The sequence below is a fragment of the Oncorhynchus keta genome, chromosome 5 (assembly GCF_023373465.1).
Source record: "Oncorhynchus keta strain PuntledgeMale-10-30-2019 chromosome 5, Oket_V2, whole genome shotgun sequence".
In the NCBI taxonomy this organism is placed as follows: Eukaryota; Metazoa; Chordata; class Actinopteri; order Salmoniformes; family Salmonidae; genus Oncorhynchus; species Oncorhynchus keta.
This window is the reverse complement of record NC_068425.1, coordinates 3,472,740-3,486,838: the sequence shown is the minus strand read 5'-3', so window position 1 is coordinate 3,486,838 and position 14,099 is coordinate 3,472,740. Positions and strand designations below refer to the sequence as shown.

The 14,099-nt window shown below is 42.2% G+C and overlaps 1 protein-coding gene across 1 annotated transcript; it reads left to right on the top strand.

The window, feature by feature from the left end:
- The first annotated feature begins 4,729 nt into the window (after positions 1 to 4,729).
- LOC118384317 (ferritin, middle subunit-like) lies at positions 4,730 to 8,704 on the top strand. The gene is made up of 4 exons (XM_035770729.2): positions 4,730 to 5,018; positions 5,340 to 5,486; positions 7,944 to 8,069; positions 8,342 to 8,704. Exons 1-4 carry the CDS (start codon positions 4,911 to 4,913, stop codon positions 8,495 to 8,497), a joined length of 537 nt encoding a protein of 178 aa, XP_035626622.2. The 5' UTR covers positions 4,730 to 4,910; the 3' UTR covers positions 8,498 to 8,704.
- The last annotated feature ends 5,395 nt before the right edge of the window (positions 8,705 to 14,099 follow it).

Below are 14,099 nucleotides of genomic sequence, written 5' to 3'. Positions count from 1 at the left end.
TCAAAACATATCATGCTAATTGGAGTATCCCAGATTTACATTTACTATGTTACGTCTACCCCTGAGTCCAGGTTGTTCTAAGTGACCTTGTTTTAGCAGAAGGGTAAACAGAGCATTAAAATAGTGTTTTACAAAGTATATTTTTTATTTTACATGCAAATCTTTTACGCAAATCTTTTCTGTAATGTTCAACCCAGAGAACATGTGTTAAGTTGTCACAACCGGGTCCATCATGTGACCAGCCGCAAAAAGTTATAAACAGTAAGTAATACTGTAAATGGTTAACCATTCCATAACTCTCAGTGCTAGAGGAGTCGCTACAAACCCTGGTTCGATTCCAGGCTGTATCACAACCGGCCGTGATTGTGAGTCCCACAGGGTGGCACACAATTGGCCTAGCGTCGTCCGGGTTAGGGTTTGGCCACGGTAGGCCGTGATTGAAAATAAGAATTTGCTCTTAACTGACTTGCGTAGTTAAATAAAGTGAAATAAAAAAATAACAAATTCTTATTTTACAATGACGGCCTACCCCGGCCAAACTCTCCCCTAACCCGGAAGATCCCTATTCAATTGGCTCCCGAGTGGTGCAGTGGTCTAAGGCACTGCATCTCAGTGCAAGAGGATTTAGATTAAACGTTTTAAGGTTAGGGGAAGGGTTAGCTCAAATGCTAAAGTTGTCAGTGATGAGTTTCAAACAAGCAAACTTATCCTTTAAGCATGAAACATCATTTAGTCCAAAAGTGATGTCATTTTCACCAAAAAGAAAGAATTCCAAGTATGTCACAGCCCTTTTGTAGCACAATTTTCAGCATAAGTCTACTGTCACTCCCAACAGTCTGAAGAGGCTTTGTCTCATTGCCTCCAAACCTTTGCACTCATAATGAAAACATTAAATCAAATCAAATTTTACTTGTCACATACACATGGTTAGCAGATGTTAATGCGAGTGTAGCGAAATGCTTGTGCTTCTAGTTCCGACAATGCAGTAATAACCAACAAGTAATGTAACTAACAATTCCTAAACTACTCTCTTATACACAGTGTAAGGGGATAAAGAATATGTACAAAAGGATATATGAATGAGTGATGGTACAGAGCAGCATAGGCAAGATACAGTAGATGGTATCGAGTACAGTATATACATATAAGATGAGTATGTAAACAAAGTGGCATAGTTAAAGTGGCTAGTGATACATGTATTACATAAGGATGCAGTCGATGATATAGAGTACAGTATATACGTATGCATATGAGATTAATAATGTAGGGTAAGTAACATTATATAAGGTAGCAATGTTTAAAGTGGCTTGTGATATATTTACATCATTCCCATCAATTCCCATTATTAAAGTGGCTGGAGTTGAGTCAGTGTCAGTGTGTTGGCAGCGGCCACTCAATGTTAGTGGTGGCTGTTTAACAGTCTGATGGCCTTGAGATAGAAGCTGTTTTTCAGTCTCTCTGTCCCAGCTTTGATGCACCTGTACCTACCTCGCCTTACATTTACATTTAAGTCATTTAGCAGACGATAGCGGGGTGAACAAGCAGTGGCTCGGGTGGTTGATGTCCTTGATGATCTTTATGGCCTTCCTGTAACATCGGGTGGTGTAGGTGTCCTGGAGGGCAGGTAGTTTGCCCCCAGTGATGCGTTGTGCAGACCTCACTACCCTCTGGAGAGCCTTACGGTTGAGGGCGGAGCAGTTGCCGTACCAGGCGGTGATAGAGCCCGCCAGGATGCTCTCGATTGTGCATCTGTAGAAGTTTGTGAGTGCTTTTGGTGACAGGCCGAATTTCTTCAGCCTCCTGAGGTTGAAGAGGCGCTGCTGCGCCTTCTTCACGATGCTGTCTGTGTGAGTGGACCAATTCAGTTTGTCTGTGATGTGTATGCCGAGGAACTTAAAACTTGCTACCCTCTCCACTACTGTTCCATCGATGTGGATAGGGTGGTGTTCCCTCTGCTGTTTCCTGAAGTCCACAATCATCTCCTTAGTTTTGTTGACGTTGAGTGTGAGGTTATTTTCCTGACGCCACACTCCGAGGGCCCTCACCTCCTCCCTGTAGGCCGTGTCGTCGTTGTTGGTAATCAAGCCTACCACTGTTGTGTCGTCCGCATTACACTATAAAGTGAGGTTCAGTCTAGAACAGTTGATCAAAGTAACAGAGAGCAGGGCGCATACTTCAAGGATTATCTATGTTGAAGACCCTTAGCCCATTTGAAGCAGCTTTATCATTTTTCAACAAACAATGAACCTAGATAGTAGATATGACAAACTGATTGATAGATCCTGTTTTGGGTTACATATTAGGAAAAAGGTGATTCTGTTCTCAAACAATTGGAGTAGAGGCACTACCTTACATACTAGGCCAGTACAGACCAGGGGCTGTATAAAGGTATCAAGCCTGTTGTCAGAATAGGATTAGATGTAATGTTATTCAATATGATCTAAAAGACAAAAACTGAAACTAAATCAGCACTGAGACATTTGATGCATACTGCCCCAGAAGACCTAGTTCTTATGAATACCATTGACGTTTCAACTACGTGGCTGTATTGAGCAATAACTCAGCACCCTGAAAGCACCCTGTCAACAGTTGTGGAAGATCAGGTCATGTGAACTAAAGTTGTTAGGAAGGTTACTTTATAACTGTCGTCTTTGATTTTCATTGGCTGTAAAACGTTTTCCACTTCACAGTTTTAGCTTAATAACCTATGTATGGTTAGATGTATGTAGCTACTGATTTTGTGTAGTTATTTGGAGGCTAATGTGATCAACTTTGAAAGACCATTTGTCAACTACAATATGTCATTTGAAACTGAAAGCTGTATATCAAATACCATTTCTACAAAAGCCAAAATGTCTGTCTCAAACCTGCGTGAAGGGTTTGGTGGTGAGTTTCTGAACTGTTAGAGTTAGATCAAGAGTTTAAGGTAATACAGAAAAATATTGGTATTTGAGTTTGATTGACTATATTGGGCTCACGAGTGGCACAGCGGTCTGAGGCACTGCATATCAGTGCTAGAGGCATCACTACAGACCCTGGTTCGATCCCAGGTTGTTTCACAACCAGCCGTGATCAGGAGTCCAATAGGGCGGCGCACAATTGGATTGTGGACTACAGGAAAAGGAGGACTGAGCACGCCCCCATTCTCATCGACGGGGCTGTAGTGGATCAGTTCCTTGGCGTCAACATCACCAACAAACCAACATGGTCCAAGCACACCGAGACAGTTGTGAAGAGGACACGACAAAACCAGGAGACTGAAAAGATTTGGCATGGGTCCTCAGATCATCAAAAGGTTTTACAGCTGCACCATCGAGAGCATCCTGGCGGGTTGCATCGCTGCCTGGTATGGCAACTGCTCGGCCTCCGACCGCAAGGCACGACAGAGCGGCAGGGTAGCCTAGTGGTTAGAGCGTTGGACTAGTAACCGGAAGGTTGCGAGTTCAAACCCCGAGCTGACAAGGTACAAATCTGTCGTTCTGCACCTGAACAGGCAGTTAACCCACTGTTCCCAGGCTGTCATTGAAAATAAGAATTTGTTCTTAACTGACTTGCCTGGTTAAATAAAGGTTAAAACATTTTTTTAAAAAGCATCACCGGGGCCAAGCTTCCTGCCATCCAGGACCTCTATACCAGGCGGTGTCAGAGGAAGACCCCAAACATTGTTAAAAAACTCCTGACACCCTAGTCATAGACTGTTCTCTCTGCTACCGCACAGCAAGTGGTACCGGAGCGCCAAGTCTAGGTCCAAACAGCTTCTACCCCAAAGCCATAAGACTCCCGAACATCTAATCAAATGGCTACCCAGACCATTTACATTGCCCCCTCCCCCCCATATTCTACACTGTTGCTACTCTCTGTTATTATCTATGCATAGTCACTTTAATAACTCTACCTACATACACATACTACCTCAATTACCTCGACACGGGTGCCCCCACACATTGACTCTGTGCCGGTACCCCCTGCATATAGCCCAGCTATAGTTATTTACTGCTCCTCTTTAATTATGTGTTATTCTTATCTCTTACTTTTTTATGTATTTCCTTAAAACCTGCTTTGTTGGTTAAGGGCTTGTAAAGTAAGCATTTCACTGTAAGGTTGAATTTGGCGCATGTGACAAATCAAATTTGATTGGATTTGATTTGACTTGGAATACGGAAGAAGAATTGGAGGCGAAAAGAGAGGCAGAGGAGGTCTAAGAGAGAGAGGGAGGAAGAGGGGGAGTCGGTTAAAAATGGTGGGATAAAATGAGATGGTTTGTTAAAGAAGAATGGTAGAACGTGTAAACAGAGTGAGTTGAAGACAGGAGGAGAAATGGAAGTGAAAGGTGGTAAGCATTTCACCTGTTGTATTTGGCGCATGTGACTAATAACATTTGATTTGATTTATTTTGAGTTACAGGGTGTGTTAAGTGGTGGTGTCCCATCCTTTCATGCTGTTGGCCTGAAGTATGACTAAATAGATGTAAATTGGGGAGTATGGTTTTTATTATATATATTTGTGTGAGTGTAGTGTTAGATGGTAGGGTATTTGTTGTATGTTTGGTTGGTGTGGTTGTTGATAAAACATGTTTAAAAAAGCAAAGTATAAGAGAGTTATACTCCAGTCTAGTAGGTGGCGGTAATGCAACATGTATTGGATGCCAACCTGCCATTAAATCTCATCGAAGAAGAGGGTGGATTTCACTGACGCGGTCCGCTTGGAACAATAAATAGAGCGAACAAGGCTCCTTCCAGTTCACAACTCTGGGAAGACGCACGAAGATTTTTTTGCTTCAACAGTGATTGAACGGAACTCTTCTGCCCGGGCCATATAACATTCCGGATTGATAACGTAACACTTACTTGAACTGTCTTAGTAAAATAATCTAAGAATTTCTTTATTTGTACCGTTAATTTTGATATAAAATGAAAATGGAGTCTCAGGTCCGCCAGAACTATCACCACGATTGCGAAGTTGCAATCAACCGGATGATCAACATGGAAATGTTTGCCTCCTACACCTACACTTCAATGGTAAGGGGACTGTAATTTGCTACCAAGAGGAACAGTTTCTTGCTTTACCTATTATTATTATTATTATTATTATGCCTGGGTTTAAGTATTTTTCTGTACGCCTAGGCAACTAACAGCTTTGAGGTAGACGTATCATTCAAATAAAGCTCATAAATATATCCTTGGACAGTGCGTATCTCCTTGACAGGTTAATTGGCAGGTTAAAACGTCGGCAATGATTTTCCGGATCATATTGCTGTGTCAATCATGTTTTAGATCCCTCACTAATAGAATGCGTCCTGGAACAGTTGTTTCTAAACACATTTTTGTCTGTCCACGCAGGCTTTCTATTTCTCCCGTGACGATGTGGCTCTGCCTGGCTTCGCGCATTTCTTCAAGGAGAACAGCAACGAGGAGCGGGAGCACGCCGACAAGCTACTCTCCTTCCAGAATAAGAGAGGTGGACGCATTTTACTCCAGGACATCAAGGTGAGCGCCTGAGCGTCGAAAAACACATTTACTTTTTATACTGCGCAACAAAAAGAACGTAAACATCTTCGTAGAGGGTTCTCTGGTTGAAATGGTTCTTGTCTCAGTAAAAAAGGTTCTACCTGGAACCAAGTGGCTGATCTATAATCTATGGCAAGAAGTCTAAAGAACCCTTTATAGTCAATCTAGAGCCTTTTTTTCTAATACTGTGAAGTTGTTTTGGATTAGTAGTCATTCATGTTAATACTGAGTTCATTGTAAGGCAGGCCCTGTGTGGCTGCCCTGGTATTAGAGGAGATAATGTCCTTACTGCTTGGGCCTGAACTAGAGGTCCACTGATTATGATTTTTCAACGCCAATACCGAAAAAAGCCGATACGATTAATCGGCCGATTTAATAAATAAAATCAAATTTTTTTTGAAAGTTGTAGTAATGACAATTGCAACAATACTGAATGAACACTTATTATAACTTAATATAATACATAAAAGTCAATTTGGCCTCAAGCAGATAATGAAACATGTTCAATTTGGTTTAAATAATGCAAAAACAAAGTGTTGGCGAAGAATGTAAAAGTGCAGTATGTGCTATGTAAGAAAGCTAACATTTCAGTTCCTTGCTCAGAACATGAGAATGTATGAAAGCTGTATATATATCAATATTCCCAGGTAAGAAGTTTTAGGTTGTAGTTATTATAGGACTATTTCTCTCTATACCATTTGTATTTCATTAAGCTTTGGCTATTGGATGTTCTTATAGGCACTTTAGTATTGCCAGTAACAGTATAGCTTCCGTCCCTCTCCTCGCTCCTCCCTGGGCTCGAACCAGCAACACAATGACAACGGCCACCACATCGAAGCAGCGTTAGCCATGCAAGAGCAAGGGGAAACAACCACCCCAAGGCTCAGAGAAGTTTGAAACGCTATTAGTGCGTGTGAACTAGCCAGCCATTTCACTTCGGTCACACCAGCCTCATCTCGGGAGTTGATAGGTTTGAAGTCATAAACAGTGCAATGCTTGACGCACAACGCAGAGCTGCTGGCAAAACGCACGAAAGTGCTGTTTGAATTAATGTTTACGCTTCTGCTTCTGTTGACCACCGCTCAGTCAGATTATATGCAACACAGGACACGCTAGATAATATCTAGTAATATCATCAACCATGTGTGGTAACTAGTGATTATGATTGATTTTTTATAAGAAGTTTAATGCTAGCTAGCAACTTACCTTTGCTTACTGCATTTGCGTAACAGGAAGTCTCCTTGTGGAGTGCAAGGAGAGAGAGGCAGGTCGTTATTGTGATGGACTAGGTAACTGTAAGGTTGCAAGATTGGTTCTCCCGAACTGACAAGGTGAAAATCTGTCCTGCCCCTGAACAAGGCAGTTAACTCGCTGTTCCTGGCCATCATTGAAAATAAGAATGATTTCTTAACTGACTTGCCTAGTTAAATAAAGGTGTAATTTTAAATCGGCGCCCAAAAATACAGATTTCCCATTATTATGAAAACTTGAAATCGGCCCTAATTAATCGGCCATTCCGATTAATCGGTCGACCTCTAGCCTGAACACACTGCCTCCATTCCGTCATAACCACTGAACTGAAAGAGCACGAGGGGTGTAACTCAATCTACTCTATCCAAACTCTCCCAATGTTAATATAATATCTGCTCACTGCCCAGTTTCAAAACAAATTTTATTGGTCAATTGCACTGAATACAACGGGTGTCGACTTTACAGTGACATGCGTATTTACGAGACCATTCCCAACATTGCAGTGTTAAGGAGATACTTGCTAAATACAGAAGGAAATGGTAACGCAAAGAATAACAAGGCAAAATACAAGAAGTACTGAGACAATGTGCAGGGGTATAATGTAGTTGACAGTATGTAAGGGTTAAAGTGACTTGGCAATCAGTATGTGTGAATATGCTTGAGTGTGGGCTTATGTAGTGTATCGCGGTAAAGTCTAATGAGTGCGAATTAAGTTGTTCAACACATCTACTCAGACTCCTGTTTGCCTCCAGAACAGCCTGAATTATTTGGGACATTCTACAAGGTGTCAAATGTTCCCTAGGGATGTTGGTCCATGCTGACACAATGGCATCAGGCAGCCGCTGCAGATTGTGCGGTGATATAGTCATGCTGTGAACAGCCCGTTCCATCTCATCCCAAAGATTCTCTATTGGTTTGAGGTCTGGGGACTGTGCAGTAAACTTAACTGGCTGTTCCAGGCAATGTTTTTCCACTCAATTGCCCAATGGAGCCACACCGGACCCATGATGTGCTTCATAAACTCCAGCTTATGTGGTTGTTCGTAGTGACTGTTAAAATGACTAAATCTTGATCTTTCTACATTGGTTCCAGTTTGTCAGATATACTGATTGAACTGACTTTGAATTATGTATAGAAACATCTGCTAGTAGTCCCTAACCCTTCTGTGTTCACTGTCCTGTGTAGAAGCCAGAACGTGATGAGTGGGGCAATGGGCTGGAGGCCATGCAGTGTGCTCTGCAGCTGGAGAAGAATGTGAACCAGGCCCTACTGGACCTGCACAAGATTGCCTCTGACAAGGTTGACCCCCATGTAAGTAATATCATTACATAGAATACAGGTACTGTCCCAGGAGCTGATCAGGTTGTTGTACCTCTGCTAACTAATTACACATGATTGTGTGACCTGCCTCTTTAGACGCATGAATGCCACTTTACACACACGATGCAGCTCGTGCAGGAGTTAGACAGCTGTAAACACCTCATTATCTGCACTTATGCCATTACTACCAGGCTCCTGTGTGTTACTGGATCTACAGTAGTATGTAGTCATTATCTTGTCTGTCCTGTGTTTTCCCTCTTTAGCTGTGTGACTTCCTGGAGACCCATTACCTGAGAGAGCAGGTGGAGGCCATTAAGAAGCTGGGAGACCACATCACCAACCTCACCAAGATGGATGCTGTCAAAAACAAGATGGTAGAGTACCTGTTTGACAAGCACACCCTGGGAGGCCAGAGCTAAACCACTTCCATCCCCAGGCTACGGCCTCCAGGCTCAGAGCAGGACACCTGGCTTCTCTGATAGATCCTACTGGCTTTACATTTATAGGGAGGGGAGAGTGTTAAACTGGTGCAGTGCAACACTGCTGTGACATTGATGTTTTTGTTGACAACACTACTGTATGAGGCAAGGCATCTTGTAAAACAATAAAAAAAAAAGATCCCTAAAGTTTGTTTTCTAAGTGTTGACCTGTAGTAATGGATTTTGTATCAGTCTATTGAGATGCTTTGCCCTTTTACTGAGCATCTTCATACCAATGATAAATACTGGCAATTGTAGATCTACTAGTGACTGAGGGTCATAACAATAGGGAAAGTTCAACATGTTTTATAAAGGACATTACCTCTCACCAGAGGGCAAGAAATGTGAAGACCACATGTCAATTACGTTTAACTGTCAACTCTACCCATAAAAGTGAAATGGGTAACTACAGTTAACTACCTGAACTCTGTGCATCTCAACAGGTTATTAGACGCCCTCGAGGTAAATACATATGCCGTATTTCTCTAGTGATAGGAAGTTCGGCTCTTACTGACACATTAAATCTTGACTAATTTTGTTTCAGTTGGTAGTGCCCAATTGCTCTCCTACCAGTGAACTAACTGAATAATCACAATAGAAATCCTAATGCCTCTCGTTCACCATAAAGGGCTTATTGGAGCTGTCATATGGTTGCAAAGCTACTGGTAATTTACCAATTACTTAAGTGTTCTGTAATTAACAGGCAGTCTAACTTTGGTAATTTATACTTTAACTGAAAATATTTCTATTTTTCATGTGTCCATATAGTACATGGGTTTCTAGTGGATAGACCAGGTGGTTGAAGGGGAAAATAGCCTAATTAAATGTGTTTGATCAACAATGGCATTTTCAATCATTCTGCCACTCATCCATTTGTCTTTACACAACTGCCACCAACATTTACAGCCATGAAATACTGACATGGTAAAATATTTGAGTACATAAAGTAATGGTTTTTATTTAGGGTAATATTTTGCAGCTTTGTCATTATATTTTAAATGTGATAAAGCCACATGGAGGGCCTGAGATTTGTGATAATTTGAAGTACCCAAAAGGCTACTAGAAGGCACCTGACTAAATTACATCTTCCTTAATTAAATAAAATCAAATGTTATTTGTCACATACACATGGTTAGAAGATGTTAGTGCGAGTGTAGCGAAATGCTTGTGCTTCTAGTTCCGACAATGCAGTAATAACCAAGTAATCTAACAATTCCAAAACTACTGTCTTATACACAGTGTAAGGGGATAAAGAATATGTACATAAAGATATATGAATGAGTGATGGTACAGAGCAGCATAGGCAAGATACAGTAGATGGTATCGAGTACAGTATATACATATGAGATGAGTATGTAAACAAAGTGGCATAGTTAAAGTGGCTAGTGATACATGTATTACATAAGGATGCAGTAGATGATAGCGTACAGTATATACGTATACATATGAGATGAATAATGTAGGGTATGTAAACATATTAGGTAGCATTGTAAAGTGGCAAGTGATATATTTGACATTTCCCATCAATTCCCATTATTAAAGTGGCTGGAGTTGGGTCAGTGTCAATGACAGTGTGTTGGCAGCAGCCACTCAATGTTAGTGGTGGCTGTTTAACAGTCTGATGGCCTTGAGATAGAAGCTGCTTTTCAGTCTCTCGGTCCCAGCTTTGATGCATTGTACTGACCTCGCCTTCTGGATGATAGCGAGGTGAACAGGCAGTGGCTCGGGTGGTTGTTGTCCTTGATGATCTTTATGGCCTTCCTGTAACATCGGGTGGTGTAGGTGTCCTGGAGGGCAGGTAGTTTGCCCCTGGTGATGCGTTGTGCAGACCTCACTACCCTCTGGAGAGCCTTACGGTTGTGGGCGGAGCAGTTGCCGTACCAGGCGGTGATACAGCCCGCCAGTATGCTCTCAATTGTGCATCTGTAGAAGTTTGTGAGTGCTTTTGGTGACAAGCCGAATTAACAAACATTTGTGTTATGGATCCCTTTTCCCTGCTGTCAAGGCAGCAGCTACTCTTCCCGGGGTCCAGTGAAATAAAGGCAGTTCAATACAATAACGTTACATTACGAAACAGATTTCACAACACGTTGACACTCAGGCCACTACTCTACCACATATCTTCTACAACAAAATCCACGTGTGTCTATTTTGATGTTATTGTGTTTTTAAATATGATTTTACTGCTTGCTTGATTTACTTGATGTGGAATAGTAGCCATGTCATGGCTCTCTGTAGTACTGCGTACCTCCAATAGTCAATAGTCTGTTCTAAACTTGGGGACTGTGAAGAGACCTGGTGGCATGTCTTCTGAGGTATGTTGGAGAGGATTCCATTAAAGAACACCCTCTGTGTTCTGTTAGACAAGTAACTCTTGATCCACAATATAGCAGGGGATGTAAAGCCATAACACTTACGCTTTTTCCAGCAGCAGATTATGATCAATAACATTAAACGCTGCAAAGAAGTTTAATAAAAAAAAAAAATGTTTCTGAATTAAATAATTACATAGTTTTTACCTTTATTTAACTCGGCAAGTCGGTTAAGAACAACTTATTTACAATTATGGCCTATCCTGGATGACACTGGGTCAATTCTGCACCGCCCTATGGGACTCCCAATCACAGCCAGATGTAATACAGCCTGGATTTGAACCAGGGACTGTAGTGACACATCTTGCACTGAGATGCAGTGCCGTAGACCGCTGCACCACTCGGGAACCAATTGGACCAGGATCGTCCGGGTTAGGGGAGAGTTTGGTCGGGGTAGGCCGTCATTGTAAAAAAAAAATATTTAACTAGGCAAGTCAGTTAAGAACAAAATCTTATTTACAATGACGGCCTATCACGGCCAAACCCTAACCCGGACGGCGCTAGGCCAATTGTGTGCCACCCTGTGGGACTCCCAATCACGGCCGGTTGTGATACAGCCTGGAATCGAACCAAGGTTTGTAGTGACGCCTCTAGCACTGAGAGTTATGTAATGGATAACTATTTACAGTATCACTTACTGTTTATAACCTTTAGCGGCTGGTCACATGATGGACCCGGTCGTGACAACTTAACACATGTTCTCTGGGTTGAATATTCCTGAAAAGATTTGCATTAAAAAAATTAAGAAAATACTTTATAAAATGCTATTTAATGCTCTGTTTGCCCTTCTGCTAAAACAAGGTCACTTAGAACAACCTGGACTCAGGGGTAGACGTAACGTAGTAAATGTAAATCTGGGATACTCTAATTAGTATGATATGTTTTGTATGGTATGTTTTCATTTGTGGAAGTCCATCATCCTTTTCGTATAATATGTTACGAACTGCAAATTGTACTTTATGTTACGAATTGCAATTTGTACGATATGTTAGGAATTTGCAATACATATATGTTACGAATTCCAATTTGTTGTGGCTAACGGTAGGTGGCTAATGTTAGCTAGGCTAGGGGTTAAAGTTCGGGTTAGGTCGAAGGTTAAGATTAGGATTTAGATGAAAGGTTTAAGGTTAGGGGAAAGGTTACCTAAAATGCTGAAGTTGTCAGTGATAAGTTTCAAACAAGCAAACTTATCCTTTATGTCACGACTTCTGCCGAAGTTGGTTCCTCTCCTTGTTTGCGCGGTGTTCGGCGGTCTTCTAGCCATCGCCGATCCATTTTTCATGTTCCATTTGTTTGGTCTTGTTTTAGCACACACCTGGTTTCAATACCTTAATTACATGTTGTATATTTTCACTCTTTTTCCCCCATGTCCTTGTCCGGAATTGTTTATTGTAAGTACTTGTGCTATGTTTTACTGGTGCGTTACAGGTTTTGTACCCATGTGTTTGTTGTTTTGTAAGCCATTAGTTTGATAAATGTAACTGCTCCGGCTAATCACCAAGTTCTGCTCTCCTGCGTTTGACTTTCCTGCCACCAGTTAAACACCCCTGAAATAATTCACGACCCGTTATGGAGTCAGCAGGAACAGATACCCCTGGTATAGGGGTCGAGGAACGCATCCAGGAGCAAGCGAAAGTGAACCACCATCTCGGTGCAATCATGGATCAAGTTATCCAGACCCTGAACCGCTGGGAGAGACCGGGAGGTCCTCTAGCGCCTTCAACAACTCAAACCGAACCTCCACTACTCACTCCTCCTGCAACCGGTCCCAGTGGGATGCGTCTCGCCCTTCCCGGGGTGTATGATGGGAAGGCGGCATGTTGCCAGGGTTTCCTGTTACAGCTGGACCTATACCTGGACACCGTTTACCCGGCTCCCTCGGGAAGAGAGAGGGTGTCCTCCCTCATCTCGTGCCTCTCAGGGAGAGCTCTGGAGTGGACCAGCGCCGTGTGGGGAGAAGGAGATGAGGTGTTGGAGGACTTCACAGAGTTCACCCGCCGTTTCCGGGCAGTCTTCGACCACCAGTCAGGCGCAAAAATCTGATATCAACTTTGGAGGGGACAATTACATGAAATTTTCTCAAGAGCAATTCCTGAGGGGGACACTGTAACACAGCCTACGTTGTAATATGTTAAATGTATATTGAGGAACCATAATCACTTCTACTGGATAATTGATAGGTACAGAAGTTAACTGAAGGGTTGTCCCAACTTGTTCAAATGTTTAAATCATTATAATACTACTAATAATAATAATAGTTATAGCACTGTTCCTTATCAGTCCAGTATGTAACTGGTTAAATAAAGGTGAAATAAAAATATAAAAGTTACCTGGCGACAATTTAGCTTTTGCAACGAGACCATTAAAAATATTTTAGACAATGGTAGAAGAGGGTGCAGTTCTGTTCAGTTTATCGCTAACCTTATCACAGGGACTTTGAAACACGACAGCAGCATGCTGATCTTGGAATAAACTGACGATAGCAAAGATTCCATCTTTGACGATGCCACATAAATGGAATAGGTACTAGCTAGCTTGATAGTCAATGTTTGCTTTAGTTTGCGCTAGCTCTGTAAATTCAGCTAGTGTGTGAACGCTGCCAAGATTTTAAAAAGAAACATTGATATGGCGCGATTGACTGGATTAACCTCACGTCAGTTACGTGCATTGAGTGCCTTTCGGACAGTAGATACGAACCCTCTATTACCTTGCCAGCTAAAGAACTGGCAGTGAATCAAACAATTTTGAAGAAAAGGTCGGGGGGTCCCAATCTTTTGAAACTTAAAAAAGCGCTATTAAGTGTCTATAATCAGCACAAGTACTTTCATTGCGTATTATTAATATTATTGAAATTACATAGTTATGTTTACAGTGATATATTGGGGGGGACAAATCATATTTTCCCAGGATGGGGGGGTCGTGTCTCCCCAGTCCCCCTGGGATTTCCGCCTATGGTTCCAGTTCGTGCACCATCTATGGCCGCAGAGGGCACACTGCCGGTCGGTGCCGGGTTGGTTCCTCTGGGAGTCGAGGCAACAGGCAGGGCACTCTGGCGTCACCCCAGGTGAGTCTGCACCACTATCATCCAGAGTCCTCTGTTGTCCAACCTGTTTGTTTTCCTGATTTCCCCCCGCATCCCCAGCATAAGGCGCTTGTCGATTCAGGCGCAG

Excerpts from the sequence above, each read along its gene's own strand:
- LOC118384317 (XM_035770729.2), top strand. The coding sequence starts at position 4,911 with ATGAAAATGGAGTCTCAGGTCCGCCAGAACTATCACCACGATTGCGAA. Across the intron at positions 5,019-5,339 it reads CCTACACCTACACTTCAATG|GCTTTCTATTTCTCCCGTGA; the intron begins GTAAGGGGACTG and ends CTGTCCACGCAG. Across the intron at positions 8,070-8,341 it reads CTGACAAGGTTGACCCCCAT|CTGTGTGACTTCCTGGAGAC; the intron begins GTAAGTAATATC and ends TTCCCTCTTTAG.